General features: G+C 42.4%; 1 protein-coding gene and 1 non-coding gene across 6 annotated transcripts in view; one reads left to right on the plus strand and one right to left on the minus strand.

Annotated features, from left to right (window-relative positions):
- Positions 1–4,462: 4,462 nt before the first annotated feature.
- APH1B (aph-1 homolog B, gamma-secretase subunit) overlaps positions 4,463–23,338 on the plus strand; it is a 79,062-nt gene continuing 60,186 nt past the window's right edge. For 4 of the 5 annotated variants that reach the window (XM_055132149.1, XM_055132152.1, XM_004622019.2 and 1 more), the window contains exons 1-4: positions 4,463–4,673; positions 6,036–6,206; positions 12,242–12,312; positions 14,255–14,377. In XM_055132149.1, coding sequence (XP_054988124.1) covers positions 4,561–4,673; positions 6,036–6,206; positions 12,242–12,312; positions 14,255–14,377 — 478 coding nt within the window. In that variant the 5' untranslated portion in view covers positions 4,463–4,560. The remainder of the gene's footprint in view (positions 4,674–6,035; positions 6,207–12,241; positions 12,313–14,254; positions 14,378–23,338) is intronic. The other variant, XM_004622020.2, reaches the window with a different exon arrangement.
- LOC129401088 (U2 spliceosomal RNA) lies at positions 11,786–11,976 on the minus strand. The gene has a single exon (XR_008628102.1). It is a non-coding gene; the product is annotated as a U2 spliceosomal RNA (small nuclear RNA).

A 23,338-nucleotide genomic window follows, 5' to 3' on the forward strand; every position in this document is an offset into this window, starting at 1 on the left:
CAGGAGTCAGAAGCAGAAATAAGCAATGAGATGGTGGGAGGGCCATGAGACAAGGAACGTAGGTAACCTCTAGGATCTGGGGGTAGGAAGGATTTACCCAGCAGGAACCAGTCTAGCCCTCATACCTTGGTTACAGCCACTTATTTTTTTAATTCCGACTTTCATAACAAAAAAGTCTTTGTTGGCTTAAGCCACCAAGGTTTTATCTTTTTTAAAATTGCATTTTTTGATGTCAACTATAGAAAACTAATCCAGCTTTCAAGTTTTTACCTCTAGACCCAACTTACTTTCAGCAGACCAGACTCAGAATTGATTGGCCTATTGGTCATTGCCTGTTAGATCTGCTCAATACCTCAAACAATATTTCTGAAACTCCATCTCACCTCTCCATTTTCTCTTCTCATCTTCCCTACCCTATTGGCCAGCAATTCTCTCCACCAACTCACAATCCTGACCTGTTCTTTCAGTCTCATAATAGAAAGTGCCAGGATCTGCTTAAATGAACCTCAAAGAATTCATCCACCTTCAAATCTAACCCATAATCTTTGAACTCTCCACTTATAGTTGTTTCTGCCTATCTTTGACCAATCTCCTTGCTAGTCTTCAGGAATCTAGTCTTAGTTTTTGGCAGTTGTCGTTATTAAAGTGGATCAATGACATTGCCAAATGTAATCCTTTGGTGATACCTTGAACCAACCTTTTGTTAGCTTGGCAAACTTTTTGTTAGCTTGAAACTTTTTGTTAGCTTGGCAAAGTCCTTGGTCATCTAACCGTTTTCTTTCCAGAGTCAAATCTTGTCACACCTTAACATACTGTGCTTCAAACCCTTTCCAGCAAAAATCTCAGCTTCCCGAATACCACACATCTTTAACTCCTTTGTGCTGCTTCCTCTGTTGAGGTTTGACCACTTTTTACTATAAAGATACAGGAAGGGCTCTCCTGGATCCTGGGTCTTAGTCACAACTCATCTCTGGTTAGGCGTCTTCTCCTCTGCCTAAAGTGTTGCCACCGCACTGCTATGAATTGTCTGTTCACTTTTCTTCCCAACTAGATTCAAAGTCCCAGCAGGGTAGGGACCATGTTTTTAATCTTTCTAACCACAGTGTAAGGAGACCGACACACGGTAGGTGTTTAATTAACATAATTAATAATCATAATTAGCATGTTGCCTTGCTGAAGCTAAGTGTAGTTTAGAAGTTGTTCTGTTCTTCATTTTCACTATTACTTGGTTTGGAGAAGATGTGTGAGGGGTTACATGGAGAACGTGTTTTCTCACATTTATGCACAGAATTCAATTTGATAACTTTTTAAAATGTCAATCACCAGGAGATAGTTAGAAGGTTGTTCATGATTTGAGTTTGTCATACAATGCTGTAGTACCCATCCCTCACCAGCACATATATCCTGCCACCAGTGTTCCCAGTTTGCCTTCTGCCTGCCTCCTGGACCCCAGCTTTGCCTCTGCAGCCTGCCTCTATGGCAGACATCCTTCCTCTTCTGTCTCTCATTTTTAGGGACTGTAGTTTGCAATAGTGTTACTGAAAGGATATCGTGCATGTCACTTTACCTCCTTTCAGCACTCATTCTTGTTCAGAGTGATCATTTCTAACTATCACTATCATAGTGCTCCTTTCTCTGTCCTAACTGTCCTCCATTCCCCCCTTTATGACAAGTTTTCTACCATGGACCTGTCTTCCTGGTCCTTATTTCTACTGTCTTTGGGTATTATACATATACTGTGTGTGTTTTAATATCACAAATGAATGCAATCATTCTATGTTTGTCCTTTTCCTCTGACTGATTTCACTCAGCATGATACTGTCATGTTCATGCATGTAGAAGCAAATTTCATAACTTCATTTTTCTTAACAGCTGTATATAGTATTCCATTGTGTAGATGTACCATAGTTTTTAACCCACTCATCTGTTCTCAGGTATGTGAGTTGTATTCAGATTCTGGCTATTGTGAATAGTGCTGCAATGAACATAGGTGTGCAGATGGCTTTTCTGCATTGTCTTTTTGGGCTAGTAGGGCATATTCCCAGGAATGCTATTTCCGGGTCCTATAGGAGCTCAATTTCTAGTATTTTGAGGAATGTCCATATTGTTTTCCAGAAAGGCTGGAAAAAAAGTTGACACATAGTAGTGAATGAGAGTCCCTTTCTCTCTATATCCATGCCAGCACTGGTTCCAGCACTGGTTGTTCTTATTCTTTTTGATGTGTGCCAGTCTGTGTGGCATGAGATGTTATCTCATTTTGATTTGCATCTTCCTGATAGGGATAAAGAGCACTTTTTCATGTGCCTTTTGGCTATTTGCATTTCTTCTTTGGGGAAGTTCCTATTAATCTCTTCTCCCCATTTTTTGATGGTGTTGTTGATTTTTTCCTTCTAATATCTGTGAGTGTCTTCCATTTGATAATTTTGATTCAGGCTAGAACCTGAAGAATCTATGCAATGGTGAGTCACTCTATCACTTACAACTGCTGTCTTGATGCCTAACAGGAGCTGGATAAGTCCACTTAAAATGGCAATTACTGATGTTGGGAGAAAGGCAATATATGTGTGGATAATATGTATACATAGGTATACATAAGGGCATTTTCCCTTAACGGATTACCTGTATTATTTGAATGTCTGTATTCAGAGATGCTGCAAATCATTATCACGTCCTAGTATTTATCAATAGTTGTTTTATAGTAGACATTAAAGAACAAATAGGGAGCCGGAGAGATATCTCAACAGGCTGAGCTTATGCTCTGCATACAGAAGGCCTAGCCCTAGCTCTGCATGGTCCCCAGAGTAACACCCAGTGTGACCCAGAGAACAAACACCACCACCACATCATGAAGAAATAGGAGCTGGTGGTGGGAGATGTGACTCAGCAGTACAGAACATGCCTGCTTGAATCGAGACCTGAGTTAGGTCCTGACAACACGCAAAGAGCATAAAGCACAAGGAGTGGTTAACACTTCACTGTCTACTGCTAGAGGCACAATACTCAGAATCACAAGATATTGTTACATGAAGAAAAATTTCCTAAGTATGAACAACCTTTTAAATACAACACGCTAATAAATGGTTAGATTAATATTAAAATAGCAACTATCAGTTCCACTTTTACATTTATTTCATTTAGCATCTATTTAGCACCTCCAAGGAGTGGCAGAAACAACAGACTAAATAAAGCCCCTGCCAGCTTCCAAGGTTGACTTCTAAGTGGGGGAGTTGAATGTGCAAGTGAAAACCCAGCAAGCGATGTCACCATTACTATAGGGTTCATAGAGAATGCCATCAAAGGCAATTTGTACTTTGCGCATTTGGAACAGGGAAAAAACAAATCAAACCAGCTCGCCCAAACAACCCTGACATGTCCTTTTTCTCTGTGAGTTATTGTCTGCGTTACCACTCCCAGCGTGGGTTTTCCTGCAACAATACAAAAAGGCAAAATGTCCTCTTTATAAATGAAATCCCGTTTTCTCTTCCGTTCACTTGGAATCTTTCCTTCTGCTTCTAAGACGGGCTGGGGACCCGCTACTGGATCGGAGGTATTGGTGATTGGGAGGATCCGCGGCCAGCCGCGCCCTAGGGTCACTGGCAGACTCCCTGTCGCGACAAATACCGCAGCACTGGGGGGGACAGAGGTGCAGAGTCGGGATCCGAAGCCCGCTCCGCTCTCTTCCTTCCCTTCGCCCCTTTGCTCCTCCTTGAGCTCCTCGCCCGCCCGATCCTTTAGTTCTCATCCCTTTGCTCCACCCCTAGGTCCGCTCTCCCGCCGCCGCTCTTTCTGCATCTTCACTCCTCGGCCCACACTCGGCCCGCCCTCTGCCTGCCTCCTCTGCTCCCTCACTTCAGTCCCGCCTCTGTCCCCTCCTGTTCACGTCTCCATCTGGCCCTCACCAATTTGCCCCGCTCTTGCCCCGCCCACTCCCCGCCCACTCCCCGCCCCTCCTTCACAGCTCTTTGCTTCGCCTCTGGCCCCACCGCCCCGCCTCCTATGCGCCGTCATAGCCCTGTAAACCTATTTTCTAGCCCCGCCCTCTCCTGCCTCCTCGGTTCCCTGACAATTTTGGTCCCTCCCGTGGTCCCGCCCTCTCCCACCTCTGCGCTGACACACATTTGCCTCGCTCCTATCTTAGCCCCGCCCTCCCACGCCTCCACGGCGGCCTCACGCCTCTTTGCCCCACCCCTAGCCTCGTCCCTTTCCGCCGCCTCTGCGCTCTCCCATCCCATTTCCCTGTTCCTAGCCCAGCTTTCTCCCGCCTCCTCGGCGGCCTCACGCCTCTTTGCCCCGCCCCTAGCCCCACCCTTCCCCGCCTCCCCAACTACCTCACGTCTCTTTGCCCCGCCCCTAGCCCTGCCCTCCCCCGCCTCCTCGGCGGCCTCAGGCCTCTTTGCCCCGCCCCCTAGCCCCGCCCTCTCCCAATCTTCTCGGCCACCTCACGCCTCTTTGCCCCGCCCCTAGCCCCGCTCGACTCTTATACCGGCTCAGCCGGCCTTGCGCTCCGTTGTTGCCGCCGGGCACGGCTTTCCCCGGTCCCCCAAGGCTTCTGCGGTCGCCATGACGGCAACCATGTTCTTCGGCTGCGCTTTCATTGCCTTTGGGCCCGCGCTCGCCCTCTACGTCTTCACCATCGCCACAGAGCCGTTGCGCGTCATCTTCCTCATCATCGGGTGAGGCGGTTGCGCCGGGAAACCGGGACCCGGGCTCCTGTCCCCCTCCGGGGCTCCCGGCGTCCCGGCTCCCCAGGCCGCGGCCTCCTGGGGTTCCCCTCCGGTGGAGAGAGGGGCCGAGCACAGGCCCTGGTCTGCGCTCCTGTGGGGGTGGTGAGGAGTCCCCGAGCCCCGCGACCCCGGAGGCCCGGACCCCAGCGGCGGGCTCGGCGGTTTCGAGGAGCCGGGAAGCCGTTCGAATCGTGCGGGAGAAACGCGGCTGGGGCTCCTGGGTTTGCCTTTGTCCGCACCTGGCGTCTCGAACCCGCGAGCGAGGCCGAGCACAAGGGGCCGGCAGGTGCCAGCTGCACGCGGTGCTGACTTGCCGGTGTGCGCCGGGGTCGGGGCGCGTGCGACCCCAGGCACTTTCCTGGGAGTCGCTTTCGGGAGCGCGGTGGCGCCCGCGGTGCCACCTGCCTGGGCGGCCCCGGCCCCCGGAGCCGATCCCGCTCGGGGGGCGCTGGGACTCGGCCTGGCGCGGACCGAGATGGCCGCCTTTGGGGGCGCCCCGCCCGGAGAGTGCCCATGGTAACGTGTCCTTGAGAAACCTCGAGGCTCGCGTCTAAAGGCCGCAAGGTTCCTTAGGACCACGACCAGCCTCCCGGGCGTCGTGGGCCCCAGCCCGGCCCGCGCCGCCGCCCCGCGCCGCCTGCGCTGCAGTTCTCCGGGCGCACCTGGGGCTTTGGAGGAGACGTAGCCCTGGGCGAAGAGGAGGCCGAGCCAGGCTCCCGGCCGCCGCCGTACCCGTCACCACCCCCACCTCCGTCAGGCGACCTCAAGTCACAGATGAGACCGACTCAGCAGATCTGGACGACCCCTTTTTACCCCACTTTTTTTTTTTTTAAATACGAAGCTCGTCGTAGTAGAACTATATACCCTTACCTGCCTTCCCCATCCTCAAACGAAACAAAAATCCAGTCTACATCCAGAACCACACGTTCTTAACCTCTGGATGTTAGACCCTTTATAGACATGGAGACATCTGTCTAGTAAAAACAAAACAAACAACAACAAAATACATTTGCACGGCAACAGGCCAGGCATTGCTTAGGAAGAGTAGCAAGCCGTGTTTGACAGATACAATTTGGTGACGTATTTGTAAATAGCGTGAAGGAAATAGTGATTATTAGGGAAAACCCTCATATGTCCTTGAGCTACATGTTTATCTCATTAGAGAAAATACACCTATCCATCAGAAGCTAGGAAATCTGTTCCTTGTTAAGCATAAGCTTTTTTTGGTCTTTTGCTTCCTTTTGCTTTTAAATCATTATTAATCCTGTACTTATGTTCACCTGTGACTTTCATTTTTTCCCTAATTTTCAGAGCCTTCTTCTGGTTGGTGTCTATCCTGGTTTCCTCCTTTCTTTGGTTCCTAGTAGGAATCATTACTGGCTACAGAGATGAACCGGCACCAAAATATCTGCTAATCTTTGGGATGTTCATCTCAGTCTGTATCCAAGAATTGTTCCGGTTTGCCTATTATAAACTTTTAAAGTAAGTTAAATGTTCACCTCACCTTTTCCCTCCAGCTGATTTGAATTTATGCTTTAACAATTTAAAACATTAATATAGTGTGGCATTTGAGTGTCCATACCCTCCTACATAGTTCAAAGTTAAGGGATTGGTACACTGACAACTTAATAATATTTAGTATTTTCTTTTGGGATCACACCCACCAATGCTCAGGACTTACTCCTTGCTTTATGCTCAGGAGTCACTCCTGGTGGAGGAGGGGGCATTTGGGCTACTGGGAATCCAACTCAGGTCAAGTTGCGAGGTGATTGCCCTACCCACAGTATTATCTCCAGCCCCGAATATTTAGTATTTTGACTTATGAATATCTATTCCTTTACCCAAAAATCACAGTCAAAGTAATCTCATTGCTCATCGATTTGCTCGAGCGGGCACCAGTAACGTCTCCATTGTGAGACTTGTTACTGTTTTTTGGCATATCCAATACGCCACAGGTAGCTTGCCAGGCTCTTCTGTGCAGGCAGAATACTCTCAGTAGCTTGCTAGGCTCTCTGAGAGGGAAAGAGGAATCGAACCCGGGTCGGCCGCATGCAGAGCAAACGCCCTACCTGCTGTGCTATCACTCCAGCCCAATATTACCTTAATTTTAAAAAATTGAAAAATGTCTGCATATGCAAACATTTTTTTATCACTTTTTCTCTTAAGTTGAGAGAATCAGAACTAAACTGAGAAAAGGGTTTTGAATTAATCGAGTTGGCAGTGTAGGGGAAGGGGCACCATGTGAAAGGCACGGACAGGAAAGTGCATTCTGTATCAGAGGAGAAAAGTGGGAAAAGAGTGAAGCCACAAAAACTATCCCTGTTTAGAATTTGTCTGATCTTCTCTTTGCTAAATACCTGCAATCACTCTTTTCTTCTGCTGTTTTGGTGTTGTCATTGTTGCAGTGTTTGGAGTCCCACACACTTGGTTTTGGTGCTTCCTGGGGATTGCACAGTTGTGGCTCCAGGAATTACAATGGGAATGCCTGGGATTCTCTGGGAAATGTGTGGACAACACTGGGGATGAACTAGTGTAGTGGCCTCATGCATGCAAGGCAGGTGCTTAACCACTGAGCCACATGTCCGATCCCCCAAGATTTATTTCCTTCCTTCCTTCCTTCCTTCCTTCCTTCCTTCCTTCCTTCCTTCCTTCCTTCCTTCCTTCCTTCCTTCCTTCCTTCCTTCCTTCCTTCCTTCCTTCCTTCCTTCCTTTCTCCCTCCCTCCTTTCCTTCCTTCCTTCCTTCCTTCCTTCCTTCCTTCCTTCCTTCCTTCCTTCCTTCCTTCCTTCCTTCCTTCCTCCCTCCCTCCCTCCCTCCCTCCCTCCCTCCCTCCCTCCCTTCCTTCCTTCCTTCCTTCCTTCCTTCCTTCCTTCCTTCCTTCCTTCCTTCCTTCCTTCCTTCCTTCCTTCCTCCCTTCCTTCCTCCCTTCCTTCCTCTCTCCCTTCCCCTCTCCCTTCCTTTCTCCCTTCCTCTCTCCCTTCCTTCCTTCCTCCCTCCCTCCCTCCCTCCCTCCCTCCCTCCCTCCCTCCCTCATTCTTCTCTTTCCTTTTCCCCTCTGTTTTTGAGCCACACCTGTTGGTGTTCAGGGCTTATTCCTGGCTCTGTGCTCAGAAATCATTTCTGGAGGGGCTCTGGGGACCATAAGGGATGCTGGCAATCGAACCCGGGTCAGCCACATGCAAGGCAAATCCCATACCCACTGTCCCCTCTCAAGAGAATTTCTTACAGAGATTATAACTACAATTATTTTTGACTGTATTGGGGGAAATAGTTCATTTTTGTGATATTTCATGAAAGTTACCTGACTATAACAAAAATACATTAAAAATGTTGAGGGGGCCAAGGGAGATAGTACAGAGTCACTTGCCTTGCACACAGCCAACCTCAGTTCAATTCCCAGCACTGCCTGTTGGCACCTGAGCACTGTCAGGGATCACTCCTGAGCACAGAGCTAGGAATAGCCCTCCCCCAAGTACTGACAGCTGTGGTCCTAAAACAGCAATAGCAGGTAAGTTAGTGTTGTAGTTCAGTGGTCCAGTGTATGAGTATATATTTTACAAGTGTAAGGCGCTGGGTTTGATCCCTTGGACCACAAACTTCAAAAACAAAAACAATTCTCTGGTAGGGGGTTGAGTTCCTTTCTCAGGTAAGAAAGGTTATCTTTAGTCTCCTGTGAAGCAGAGGATTCGAAATGCATCCCGAACCTTGAAACCTTTTTTTACCCCCCAGGCAGTCTTAGAGATGTCTTAGAGTGTCTCTTATAGACTAATGGACTTCTCATCATTTCTTCTTGTCTATGGTCTGGCCTTCTGTATATTTTGCTTGTTTTTAATAACAGGTATAAAATTTAATAACAGCTATTTAAATCACAAGTCGAAAACCAGGATTCTGTTGTCTAGAAACATAAGTCATATATTAGAAAAAGCTTAAAAATGGAGTTTTCATAAGTTCTTGGAAATATTAAAGAGCAGCAAACAGATATAAGGGACAGTTAATTGTCCACAGGAATGCATTATCTTAACTGGTGAATCCATAGCTATGCTTTCTCATTTGTAGCAGTTACTGTCACTGTCATCCCGATGATCATCCATTTGCTCGAGTGGGCACCAGTAATGTCGCCATTGTGAGATTTGTTGTTACTGTTTTGGGCATATCGAATACGTCATGGGTAGCTTGCCAGGCTCTGCCGTGGGAGCGAGATACTCTCTGTGGCTTGCTGGGCTCTCCGAGAGGGGCGGAGAATCAAACCCAGGACAGCCGCGTGCAAGGCAAATGCCCTACCGCTGGGCTATCGCTCCAGCCACTACCATTCTAAACTTAAATCTCTGGTCTGTTTGTAAATTAGTCAAAAATTACCTCTTCATAGACTTTTCCCAGCTCATGAGCTCTTCAGGCAAATGAAATTTCTGTCACATGGGTGTAATCTTATCTCTTTCAAGGCTACCATTCTTCCTTACTTTACCTGGCCCTCAGAAGATTGCAGGGATGCAGCTTTCAGACCTTTTCTGGTCTTTGTTCTTTTATGTCAGTAAGTTTTCCCCTGGACTCTGAACCTAGCACAGCCCTTGGAGATGGGCAAAGAGAGCAGTAAAGGTCCTCCTCAACCGTGCCTGGACATTGCATTTGAGGTCATTTGTAAAAAACTGCGCATGCCAAAAGGGTGTGTGCTCATGGGCTCTCAGGGTGGCTCTGTCTCACTGCCTGCGTTCCGTGCTTTGGAGCCGCTATGTATGGCCTGGATCAGGACAGCGGTTGGCCAAGGACAGGGGAAGGAAGAATGAGGGCCAAGCTGGTTGCTGATTTGTCTCTCATCTCATGCACTCTTCCTTCCTAGCTCCTTCTCGATCCTCCCTGCTCTCTGGATTCTCTCTCACTAGTCTCTCCACCTACTTGTCTCTCTCTACCTTGCCCTCTAAGCTACACCCAGTCTGGTAGCAAAATCAACATAAGAAAGCCCTTCCTGAGGGACTACCAGGTTCAAAGGAAACACCACCTAGGGGCATTCCACAGAACTCTTCCTGACTGCCAGCTGGAAAAATACCTCTTAATTAAGGTGTTTTTTGTCCTTTCCTCAGTCCAAAAACTCCATCAACATCTCAATACTAGTTATTTTTGTATGGACACAATAAGAGATACATTGAAGCTTGTAGAGCAGCTCTCCTGGCAACATCTTGTCATAGACCCAGTCTACAGCTCTCAGGACAGATTAATCATTCCTCACCCTAGCAGAATCCAAATCTAGTTATTACTTTTTGGATCATGACAACATTTATCCATGACCAAGCTCTTAACTTACAGTTAAGCATTAGGCACTTTGGCCAGGCCCATCTCGATGCCAGGGTAGCACATAACTCACCGCTTGCCCTGGGTCCGTCCAGTCTCTCCTCGGGACTCTGCTTTTGGGGGTGCTAGGAAGTAAGGGCAGCTGAGGCTTAGGTTCAGAGAACAGATGCCCAGGAGGAAAATATCATGTAGAGTCAAATGACTCCCAGGTTACAAAAGCACAGCATTTGCTACAGTCTTCCTACGCCCATACAAAAGGACATGGCTCTGAATAAACTATGTAAAGGACTCAAGAAGAGAAAAGCAATATTTACAGGTCAACAGAACACAAAGAAAGAAGTTACAAATAAATACAGAGGAATGGGAGCACTGTGGTGGGAGTAACCCAATAAACCTAAACTACCTGAGGCTATGTTATCCTAACTTGCAAGTTACACTGGATTTTCCTGTCAGAAGTACTGTTGACTCATACTGGGTTTTCACAGTCACTGTTGTTTGGGGCTTATGTCCCTTCCTACAACTGATGCTCCCCAAATGGAGAAACCTGAAATGGCAAATTGCTTTTGTGCTTGGAAGAGCAGAAGGACCTTTCTATTATGCTTATTATTTTGGTTAAATTCTGCATTGTTTTACTGTAATAGTAGGTCAATGATAATGTATGTGCACTCTTAACATTTTTGTAATGTGTTGATGTAATTTTATGTAAGAGAAGATGTTTATTTTGATTAATTTTCTAGTCAGACTTACACCCTAACTTGTTTTTGGTGTATACCGCTGAAAATTTATCCCAAAATGTTTGATTTCCCCCTCCCCTTATTTATTAATAGTAAATATTTAAGTATTTATGTCTTAGTATCATTACTAAAGGTGGTTGACAGCTGTCAGTCACGATAATCATACAGCTGTATAGAGGTAGGGATTCATGGTAAGTTTTAAAATTGTCTACAGAATTATCACACATATGATCACTTGAGAGATTATTTATTGAGCATCATTTTATTGTTTTGTTCCACTAATCATTTATTTCTTTTTTCTCTCAGGATAGCCTCTTACTCTTTTTGTTTATTTCTCCTATGATACCTTCTTGAGAGATTAGAAATCCTGTATTTTGGAGTCAGGAGATCCTGATTAGGTGTATGAGTATGTGATTAAGTGTATGAGAATCTGCTCTGTCAGTATTGTAGAGGATAAGGAGAGATTAATGAATACCAACGTTGTGAAGAACAATTAGGAAATTGTTTCCTAAACTAGACTTTGAAAGATGATTACAATTTATATTCTATAAAGTAGAAGGTGTAGTGGTATAATTAATATAATCAAGCCAGATTATATTAATTTCTTATGTAACAAATTGCCCAAAAAGGAGGTGATGAAGATAGAAGACTTTGGGAAGAAGAAAAATTAAGCTGTTGAATGAAAGGTTTACTGGACTCAGAAAGTAATGAAAATATTATTAAAGTCAGTTTTTGATGGCTTTACTTTTGTATTGTTTTCTCTATGTTGTGTAAGATCAAAAATTAAATTGAAGGGCCAGAGATAGTACAGTGGGTAAGTTGCTTGCCTTGCACATGGCCAGCCTGGTTTTATTTCCCAGCGTTGCATAAGGTCCCCTGTGTACAGCCTGGTGTGGTTCCCCCAAATCAAAACAAACCAAAACACAATAAAACAAACATTGACAGAAAGTTTGGTTGTAATTAATTGAAAATTTACTGGGTTATGTTTAAATGAATTTTATTTTATTTTATTATTATTATTTTTTATAACACGTTTATTCCCCGAAGGGGGTGCACCGTTCCTGGAAGTACTGCAATACCAGGTCGATGCGTGGAGTGGACGGAGCAAGCTCCTATTCCAACTCCTAATTCCAAAAATCCATTTAATATATTGTCTTCTGATAGAGGACGTATTGGATATTAAACTGATAAGAACAGATACTACACATGATCTTAGCCAAAAGGCCGAGAAGCGATTAAATGAATTTTAAATTTAAAGTATTACTTGAGAACGTGTCTTTGTAAGATTTCAGTGAGATTTGGAAGTATTTTGTTGGGAGTAATTCCTGAGTGCATGAGCCAGGAAAAAGCCCTGTGCATTGCCAGGTGTGGCCCGAAAAAAAAAAAAGATTTCCAGCCTTTTGGGAGACGCCGGCAAAAATAAAAAAATAATAAAAATAAAAGAAAGTATTTTGTGTTTTCTTGATATGTTACTTAAAAAAATTGTGTGATTTTATTTTAGGAAAGCCAGTGAGGGTCTGAAGACTTTAAACACGGAAGAGTCCGCACCCTCTATGCGATTGCTGGCCTATGGTGAGTTCGAATTGTAATGGTCTTATTAAGAAAAATGCCAGATTTGATTTGACCTACAGCCTCTATAAAATACACAGAAAAAAATATATGCATATTTTAATATGTCTGTAGATTTCAAGTATCATTTTATCACTGCTTTGGTCTACTGCACATTATTTTTCCAGCTTTACTGGGCCTTCCTTTTCAGAAAGGGATGTGATTGCAGGCAACCATTATTTGTGTGCCCATTAAATATTAGCCAGTTTTGAAAGTGAGGTCTTTAATATGTCTATGCCAAAGGTTCTTACATTTAATATGTCTACACCAAAGGTTCTTACACTTATTTGGCCTACTGCCCCCTTTTCAGAAATAAAGCAAAATGAAACAAAAACAAGAAACAAACTGATTCAGCATCTACTCTTAGCAAAAAGAAAGCACTCTCCTAATTTTACCTGAGGCTACTGTTACCCTCCTGGAGCATTTCAGCATCCCCAGGGAGTTAAGGTGCCCACTTTGAGAAAAACTTGTCTACACTGTTTTTTTTTTAAATTTAATTTTTCTATTAATGAGTCACCGTGAGGGTACAGTTACAGAGTTTCGTGCCTCTGTTACAGTTATACAATACTGGAATACCCATCCCTTCACCAGTGCCCAATTCTCTTCCACCGGTGGCCCCAGTGCCCCTCCCCCTTCCCCGTGCTGTCTCCCCCACCCCCCTATGACAGGGAATTCCTTTTTGTTCTCTCTCTCCTTTACACTCTTTTTTTTTTTTTGCTTTTTGGGTCACACCTGGGGTTACACACTCAGTGGTTACTCCTGGCTTTGTACTCAGGAATTACTTTTGGCGGTACTCCGGGTCTATATGGGATGCTCGGAATCGAACCTGGGTCAGCTGCCTGCAAGTCAAATGCCTTACCCGTTGTACTATCACTGCAGCCCCTTGTCTACGCTCTTAAGTGGTGTTTTTATTACCTTCTGGGTGGTCACCTTGATTTTGATTGTATTAGGAAGACTTTTTATATGACTATAATTAATACCTCTGAATATTTTTCTTTTGAGAATGAGGTTATAGAGATTTTTAGATTTTTAATTAATTAATTAACTTTTTTGTGTGTTTTGGGTCACACCCGGTGATGTACAGGGATTACTCCTGGCTCTGCACTCAGGAATTATTCCTCGCAGTGCTCAGGGGACCATATGGGATTCTGGGAATCGAACCTGGGTCGGCCGGGTGCAAGGCAAACGCCCTACCTGCTGTGCTATTGCTCCAGCCCCGAGATTTTTAGGTTTTTGAAAAAACATTTTAAAGATGGATTAAAAACAAAACATTTCCTTTGCAGTTCTGGGAATCAAACCCAGAGCCTCACACATTGCTTCACCACTAGCTACATCCCTGGTCCTAAAGCTGAGTTCTTCAAATGAGTTCTCCTAGTTTGACTCAGGCACACCTCAAACACACTGACCCCCTTCAAACACAGTCCCAGTGCTAAGCCATCACATGGATTTCTACAGGCTGTATTATAAAACAAAACCAGAGTTTTGGTGTTTATCTCTTTGTTTTGCTTACTGCCCCTGTGCCTTTCTGGGTCTTTTTTTAATTTTAATTTTATTTTTTAATATTTTTAAGAAAATTGAATCACCATGAGATACACGTTTACAAAGTCATTTATAATTGGGTTTCAGTCATACAATGTTATGATACTTCTGGGTCTTTTTATGTCCCTTTTAAAAATTTCTTTTATGTCCCTTTTATTATTTTTTTCTACTCTTTATTTTCTTTCTCTTGCCCGAATCTTCTTCCCTCAATATCAGTTAGTCACTTTTCTGGGCCCATTTTCTACTTTTTCTCTAACACCATGTATATTCTTCCCTTTCAACAAAATACTACCTTTTAGTCTTTGAATTTTGATTTTAAGAGAAATCATAGCATGAAAGGGTTTAACAATGTTTTTCTTCCTCTTAGTTTCTGGCTTGGGCTTTGGAATAATGAGTGGAGTATTTGCCTTTGTAAATACCCTGTCTAATGCCCTGGGACCAGGCATAGTGGGGATACATGGAGATTCTCCCCATTTCTTCATAAATGCAGGTATGTGCCTGGTAGCTGTGAATGTTTAGATTTGTGGTCTAAATAACTCTCCTTACTCAAGCTCACTAGCTTAGGAATTTAAATGAACCAAAATTCAGATTGTTCTTAGAACAAAATACACTGACTGTGAAGCTGCTATCATTCATAAAGGACCTCTGAAAATCCAAGTTTTGGTTAGAGTCTTAGGATTTTAGAGTATTTTTTTTTTGCATAGAATTTTGCTAAAATGAAGATTGTAAAATTTTACTTCATTTTAACATAAAATTTTATTTTACTGTACTGACAGTGTTGCTGTGTAGTTGACATATTACAAATAAGTATCTAATATATGCTCTTTGGGGTTTTATTATTTTATGTTGACCTCAAAATAAGTCTTAGTTTGTCATCCTTACCCCTTTTGTGAGAGGCATTTTCATTTTACCTTGAAGTTGAGGGTGACGGAAGGGGACCTGTGAGCCCATCATCCACCCCAAAAGAACCCTGGCAGCTGAAAACTTCCAAAACCCAATTACTGCCATGTTCACAGCCGATCTCCACAGACTTGGGATGAACCCTCACCCCACCTGAAAATGAATCTGCTGAAAAACTCAGGTACTTGGGTTTTGTGACCAAAATCTCCAAGCTCACATGAAATGGAGAGTGGGCCACCTCCTGCCATCTCCCTGTTTTTCCGGGGCCTGGCAGTTATGTCCACGAACTGCCTTTGGGTGCCAAAAAAGCTCATTAATGGCATGATCCAGAGACTCGTAAATAAATCTCAAGAGAGAGCAACAGCTGCAGAGATGCATTTAACTCCAGCTGTATCACCCTATTTAAAATTTTTAAAATCCCTGGAGGGTGACGTCCATACTCTATGCCACTGATATACCAAGAGTAGCACACCACATTTGATGGGGTGTAAAGTAGAAGGCAACTGATCTTGAAAAAAAAAAAAATATATATATATATATATGTATATATATTAGCACACAAGGCTCAACCTGTAACAACATGTTAGTAATCTCTTATAAAAGGATTTAACGATTACAAGATTAGATACAACAATCTTCGTACACTTTCCTCTAAGGAATCCTTTTTGGATCATTTTTAGCAGATTACTCTTTACAATCAATACAAAATAAATAAATTTTTAATTTAGGATCTGCCTTTGGGGCAGGCTTGGCTGGTGGTGGGAAAATTTGAAATAATAGTGGTGGTGGTAAGGTGTAATGGTGGTGGGTTTGGTGTTAGAATATTGAATGCAATAAATCATTATGAACAACCTTATTAAAATAAAAAAAATTAAATTGAGGTACGGGGATGTTTTTTGTTTAAGGTGCAGTAATGTCAAACATTTTTTTAAAAAATGTGTATTTAAATACCTATTTATTGTTTAAAGAACAGCTTATTTCCCTTGTTTTTGCATTAGATGGGGGCTCTAGATGTGTGCAGATCTCAAGCACGCTGGACAGTTCTTGTGCAGGAAGTGAGGCGAGGCTCTGAGCAGGCACTGCTCTGTGGCTGCTGCATCTCCCCTGCAGAAAAGAGAAAGGAGAATCTTTGGAAAGACATTTTCAGGGGGAGGCCACCACTTCTAGGAAGATCAAATCATCATTTTTTTTTCCTATGCTTAATAATTCCTATCCTCAGTCAACTTACAGCCTTGTAAGGGGAATAAGCACCCCTCACAAATGAATAATAAGGTCTTAATTTAATAAAGTCGAATATAATAATGCACTGTCACTGTAGCACTGTCATCCCATTGTTCATTGATTTGCTTGAGCGGGCACCAGTAACATCTCCATTGTGAGACTTGTTACTGTTTTTGGCATATTGAATATGCCACGGGTAGCTTGCCAGGCTCTGCCATGCGGGCGGGATACTCTCGGTAGTTTGCCGGGCCTTCTGAGAGGTATGGAGGAATCGAACCCAGGTCGGCTGTGTGCAAGGCAAACACCCTACCCGCTGTGCCATTGCTCCAGTCCAAGTAAACAAGAACCCTTACACTATACAAATATTCTTTTATGTGCTATATCATGGGTACAAAGCATTATAGTAATTGCCTTAGGTTATAAAATTGAGGGCGAAAGAACAGAATCAAAACTTAGAACCGGAGCCAGTACAGCAGGTAGGACACTTGCCTTAAATGCAATCAATTAAGTTTGATCCTTGGCTTCCAGTATGGTCATCCAAGTCTGCCAGGAGTGATCCCTGAGCACTGTTGGTGTGGCCCCAAGCCCAAAATAAACAAAACCTAGAGCGCCTTCCAATTCATGGATATATTCTAATTCCAATGGTGTTACTTAACTGTACTTCTAGATCTCAAAAAAGAAACTGCAATACTTATGAGGGTAAATTTATATAAAACAAAGATACAGATTTTAAATAAAATTCCAAGAAATAATTAGAAATAATTGTTGGCATATTTAATAACCCACTGAAATAATAATGCAATGAGTACCTGCATATAATATTAGCAATCAGGTACTCAGCTGGGTACTTACTATACAAACTCTGTTAGTCTTCAGAATAGCTATCAATGATTACTCTTATTTTATTTAAAATATAGGCATAGGAAAATATATGACATGAAAAATCACCCAAGAGGAATCACCAACTTTTTATAGAAGATCAGAGTTAAGTGTTGGAGAGAGAGTGCTGGCGTGAAGGCACATGTTTTCTATGCAGCCCACCTTGGTGGGATCCCTGGCTCCACATATGGTTTCCTGAGCACTTTTGGTCACCTGAGAGCACCCTGAGAGCCAAAAATAGCCCTGGAGCACCAATGGGTATGGCCCAAAGACCCCGTCTTCCTAAAATGCTGTTGTTTGTAGATATCCTGCATGTGAGAGTGACCTGAGTCCAATGGATAGGAGTTCATCTTTTCAGCTCAGGCCTTGGCATCCAGTATCCACTCATGACTGGTTAGTCTGTACTCACTCATTGTTTTAAAAATGGTTTTTACTGAGGGTCCGTGACTTACAATACTGTTAATTATACTTTTCATGCACCGATCATTCCCAAACCACACTCATCACCAGAGAGCCCACTTCCCACCACCAGTTTCCCAAGGACTCCTCCCAAGCCCTCTTGCATATAAGTGCCGTTCTGCAGACAAAATCTCCACTTCCATTGATTTCATGAGTTATTGTTCCCTTTCTATGTTTCTTTTTTAACTCACACACGAGAGATCTTTGTAAAAGCAAATTTATTTTGCAGGTGATGGCATGGACAGATAGATGAATAGAGTTAAACTTCTGAAATTCCACAGAACTGTAAATCAGTGATAAGTTGGTAGTTCTTTTTCAAAAACTGTTACAAATATGTCTGTAAAAAAGAAAGATTTTTAAAAATCTTCAAAAATCAAAAAAAATTTTAAACATACATAATTTTTAAAACTAATATTATGAATAATTCTGTGCTAACAGTTTAGAATTTACATTAAATGAAATCCTACAAATTTAAAATTTAGTATGAGTGAGGAGAATTAACATTTTTTTTTACTTTTTAAAAAAAATTTTATTGATTCACCGTGAGATATAGTTACAGGCTCTCATGTTTGAGTTAAAATCACACGCTGATCAAACACCCATCTCTCCACCAGTGCACATTCCCCACCACCAATATCCTCAGTATGCCCCCACCTTTCCCACCCTCCCCCTGCTTCCATGGCAGACAATATTCCCCATACTCTCTCTCTACTTTGTCCATATTGTTTGAGAATTAAAATTTTAAGGAAAAATCCATATAGGCCTATAAAAGTATGAAAGTTTATATTAATTAAGAAAGGAAATATTGTCTTTATATTAGAAAACATTATAGATGATGCTTAAATATCCACATTAATAAGTAAAAAAATACAAATCTCTGGATATTTTAAAACAAAACCTGATCAGACATAGATCATCAATAAAATGTGCAATGTTTATTCATTATTGAAAACATAAAATCTTGTAGTAAGACAGGAGTAAGCAAACCATTTTTAATTTAGTGGAGGGCAACTATAAGCACCTTGAGTAAATATCATATTCAGTACCAAGTGCTGAGACGTAGGTCTCATCTTTTTTTCAAAAATTTTTTAATTGAATCACCATGAGATATGGTTACGAAGCTTTTATTATTTTTATTTTTTATTGAATCACTGTGAATTATAGTTATTAAAGCTTTCATGTTTGAGTTTCAGTCATACAATGATAGAACACCCTCCACCAGTGTACATTTTCCACCACCAGTGTCCCCAGTATCCCTCCCTCCCCATACACTATCCCACCCTTCTCCCTGCCTCTATGGCAGACAGTTTCCCTCTTACTCTCTCTATTATGGGCATTATGGTTTGCAATACAGATAATGAGAGGCCATCATGTTTGGTCCTTAATCTCCTACAAAGCTTTCATGATTGAAGTTTCAGTCAATACAGTGATTGCACACCCATTCCTTTCACCAGTGAGCATTTCAACCACCAATATTCCTGGTATCCCTCCCCTGTCTCATCTTTTAAAGAAGGTACTTGAACACTGCTCACAAGACTGATTTCAAGGCTATCAATTTCCTAAGCTACTCTTGATGAGGTGTTCATTTCATTACATTTTTATGCTATATCTCTCCATTCTCTTCTGGCCCATAGCATCTCATTTGATACACTGAATTTTATGTGTTTTACTTTGTAAGTTTCTTTTTTGATCTTGCTGCTTTCAGTATTCTGTCTTTGGCTTTTGTCATTTTGCATGTAGTATGTCTTGGAGTTTTTTAGTTTGAGTTTATCTTCACTGGAAACCTTTGGGCAGCTTGGATCTGGTTGCTTTGATTCCTCAACTCTGGGAAATTCTTATGATTGCTTTCTTTACCTATTATTTCTTCATCACATTTGCCTTCATGTTCTTCAAAGATTCTTATATTGTCCCTCTTGAGCTCATCCCATACTTATCTGGTGTGCTGTTCATTTCTTTTTAGACAGTTTTTCTGTCTTCTGTTGTCTTCTAAAGTTTTCCTGTGTCTCCTCTCAGAGCTTCTCTATCTTTTTTCTCAGCTGCTGTTATTCTGCTTTCAGGTCTGCCCATTTTTTATATCATGTACCTTACTCTTCATTTCTGTTTGGAAATACTCATGGTCCTTTTAATAAATTAATCAATGTGTGTGTGTGTGTGTATGTGAAGTAAAAAATTTATTGAGAGAACTATGAGGATAGTGAGTGAGAGAGTTGAGGGAAGGGGTAGAGATAGAGAAAACATGTCTCAGGTCAAGTTGCAGGAGAGTCTTGGTTTCATCTTGATATTTATTATAAGGGACAGATCTGTTGGATTTTGACAGCTGTTTTGTTCTTCAGGCACCTATTGTCTGGTTGTTAAAATTTGGGTCTCATCATTTCTCATCCTATTTAGTAGGGTTTCCACCTCTTTTTTTTCCCTCATAGTGAGCCTAACAAGGGATTTAATTTTATATCTTTTCAAAGAACCAGTTTTGAATTTTATTTATCTTCTGTGATCATTATAAATTTCCATTTTCTAAGTTTCCTTTCTAACTTGTTTGAAGGCCATAACTAGCAGTACTCAAGGCAACTCTAGCTCAGCGCTCAGAGATCGAGCCCTGGGGTAACATGCCATGCTTGGGTTCTAATGTGATCACTTGTATGTCAGACACACACTCCAGTCCTTCCAGCCATCTCCCTGGCCTCCACTCTGATTGTTACTACTTAACCTTCTTCAGTTGACTGTAGATTTCATTGGTTCTTTTTTTTCTCATTCTTTGAAGTGTGATGTTTTGCTGGTGACCTTTTTCTGTTGTATTATATTGCCTGGCTTGCCACTTAGTACTGGTTTGATGTGTACCAAGATGTGTGTTCTGATAACTTGTGCTTTCATTTTTATTTAAAAAATTTTCTTTTGCTTTCTTTATTAACCTAACAGTTATGTAGTAGCATGTTGTTTAGTCTCCATACATTTGAAGTTTATAATATTGTGATCCAAAAAGATAATTGATGATTTTATTCTTTGTGAGTATATTGACACTTGTTTGATATCCCAACAAAAGATCTGTTCCTGAGAATATTTCCTGTGCAGTAGAGAAGAGTACGTATTTATTACTTTTTTTTTTTTTTGCAGGGGAGGGTGGAATGGAAAACCTTGCAAATGCCTATTAAGCCCATCTGGTCCAACGCCTCCTTTAAAGCTGTTGTTTCCCTGTTGATTTTTCTGCCTTGTTATCTGGCTATTGCTGAAAATGGGGAACTGAAGTTCTCTACTTCTTTTGTATTGCTGTCAATACCTATTCAAATCTATCAATAATTACTACATACTATATATATTTGAATGCTTTTTGGTTTGGCTCATTTTAATGCATGTTGTTTTCTTGATGGAGTAATCCCTTAGTCATTACATAATGTGCATCTCTGCCTCTTGTTACCATTTAAAGCTGGAATGCTGTTTTATCTGGTATACTTATGGCTGTCCCTGCCTTATTATTGTTTTCCAACCTTTGCTTTGCACTTCTGTTTATCACTGTAGCTCAAGTGCGTCTCCTGGAGACTGCTGAAAGTTGGATTTTGTTTTCTGGTTCATCCCACCCCTCTGTGCCTTTTTATTGGTGAGTTCAGGCCATTTGGTGATATTATTAGAAGAGTAATGCTATCTTTCTTGTGTTGATCAGTTTATCTTTGTTCTTTTACTCTTATTCTTTTCCCTTGCACTTTGGTATCTGCTGTTTGTGTAGTGATCAGGTTCCATTAGCCTAGAAAGGATCTTTATGCACGATGAAGTATTCAGAAAGCATGGATAAATGTGGTAATTATTTGCTGTTTTGCTTCACTTTCTCAGCTGATGGTATATATCACTAATGGCCTTTACTTAATCATATTTGGCTCTGTAGACCATGATGCATGCTTTAAGTTCCTAGTCATTATATAATGTACATCTCTACACTTCTACTTCTACACCTGACTATAGCCTGGTATGGAGCTCTTACATCCTCAGGTCTGGAGTTCTTAAATACACCAATCTGGAGGACTTAATTTTTTTCAAACTCAGATTTCACTTTCTTTCATTCTGTAACACAAAGACCTAATCATAATACCTAGTTTGTTTGCCTACCTCAAATGATTTTTTGACAAGGGTGTTGTAAAGCAGTGCTCAGGATCCTAGTGGTCACTTGCAGCACTATTCTGCCAATAAAAAGTCAGTTCATTGCTACCTGGGGGGACCATAAGCCACTCTAACAGTATTGAAGGGCATCCCAATATACACTCTCTGGTGCTCTGGAGATGCTATTGCTGGAGATTATATAAATTATAATATATAACATATATATAATATATAATATGGTTCTCTAAAGCAAGGCTGATAAATTTATTTAAAGCTACATCATAGAATAGAATCCCAACTTAAAATTGTGTCATATCAGAGTATGTAAAGATAATCATCAGTAAATTTTTATTTCTCCTTTTCTTCTCCCTTCCCTATGTGAAAATTGCCATGGCTGGGGCCTGATAATCTGAGATTTTATTCTTGTCTGAATCTAATTTTGGGATAAGGTCTACTCACTGAAGATGTATACTTAAAAATTTTATTGAATATCCTTGAGATATACCATTACAGAACTGTTCATGACTGGATTTCAGTCATAGATTGATCTATCCCTCCACCAATGTACATTTCCCACCACCAATGTCCTCCTTATTCCTTTCATCATCCCTGAGCCCCACCCCCCCGCCCGCCCCTGGTCCCCCAGCCTGACTCTATGGCAGGCACTTTCTTTCTTTCTCTCTCTTTTTGTGTATTATGGTTTTCAATACAGGTACTAAGAGAGGTACTAAGAGGTCATTGTGTTTTTTAGGGCATTCAGTATTTTTATTGGAAAGTAAGGCTCGAGTAGCTTTTTTAACTGGATGGCAGCTTTGGGGTATGGACATGACAGCCAAGGCTTCTGGAAGTACAGGGAAGTTGGGGGAGATCCTTGTCCCGACCACAAAAAAGCCTGGAGACTGTAGTCACAGAACCTACATACCTGGGCTGGAGCCATAGATAGTACAGCAAGGAGCCTTGCACGAGGCTGGCTCAGGTCTAATCCCCAGCATCCCATATGGGCCCCTGAATACCACCATGAGTTATTCCTGAGTACAGAGCCAGGAGTAACTCCTGTGCATTGCTAGGTGTGATCCTCCCCCCCTCCCCCCCTAAAAAAAAAAAAAGCCCTGCATACCTGAGTTTTCAGCAGATTCAGTGGGTGAGGTTCATCCTGAGATGGTGGAATCCAGCCAGGGACATGGCAGCAGTTTGGATTGTGGAAGCATGTGGCTACCGGGGGTTCTGCTTGTGTAGGCACCAGGCTGATCTGGCCCTCTCTAATATACCCTGGTCTGTTCAGCTTTGCGTGGGTCTGAGATTAACTGTGGCTTTCGATCTCCTTTGAGATTTATTTATGGGTCTCTGAAGCAGAGAACGTAGACAAGCTTACATAGTGGTGCTGATGCTGGAGTTGGTTCATGGTGGTGAGTTCTGGTGTTTCTAGGAGTACAGGGAAGTAGGGGGAGGTAGACCACCCCAAGTTCAAGAAATGCTGAAGATTTCGGTCACAAAACCTGCATATCCGATTTTTCAACAGGTTAATATCTCAATGAGGTCTGTTCTGAGACGGTGGAGTCAAGCTGGGGTCGGGGGCATGGTGGCAATTTTGGATTGTGGGAGCAAGTGGCTGCCAGGGGCTCTGCTTTGGTGGACACCAGGCTGACCTGCCTCTCTCTGATTTACCCTGGTCTGTTCAGCCTTGTGTGGGTCCGAGAATAACTGTGGCTTTTGATCTCTTTTGAGATTTATTTATGGGTCTCTAAAGCAAGACTGATAAATGAGCTTGTATAGCTGAGCTGGAGGTGGTTTGTGGGCGTGGCTCCTGCACACCTAACTTTTGGCCTTTTAATTTTTGGGAAACTTGGTAGCAAATTGCTGGGGTCCAGCCAGAGGCACAGTGGCAATTTTGGGGTATCAGGAAGCCTGA

This window comes from Sorex araneus, chromosome 1 (genome assembly GCF_027595985.1).
Source record: "Sorex araneus isolate mSorAra2 chromosome 1, mSorAra2.pri, whole genome shotgun sequence".
NCBI classification, from domain to species: Eukaryota; Metazoa; Chordata; class Mammalia; order Eulipotyphla; family Soricidae; genus Sorex; species Sorex araneus.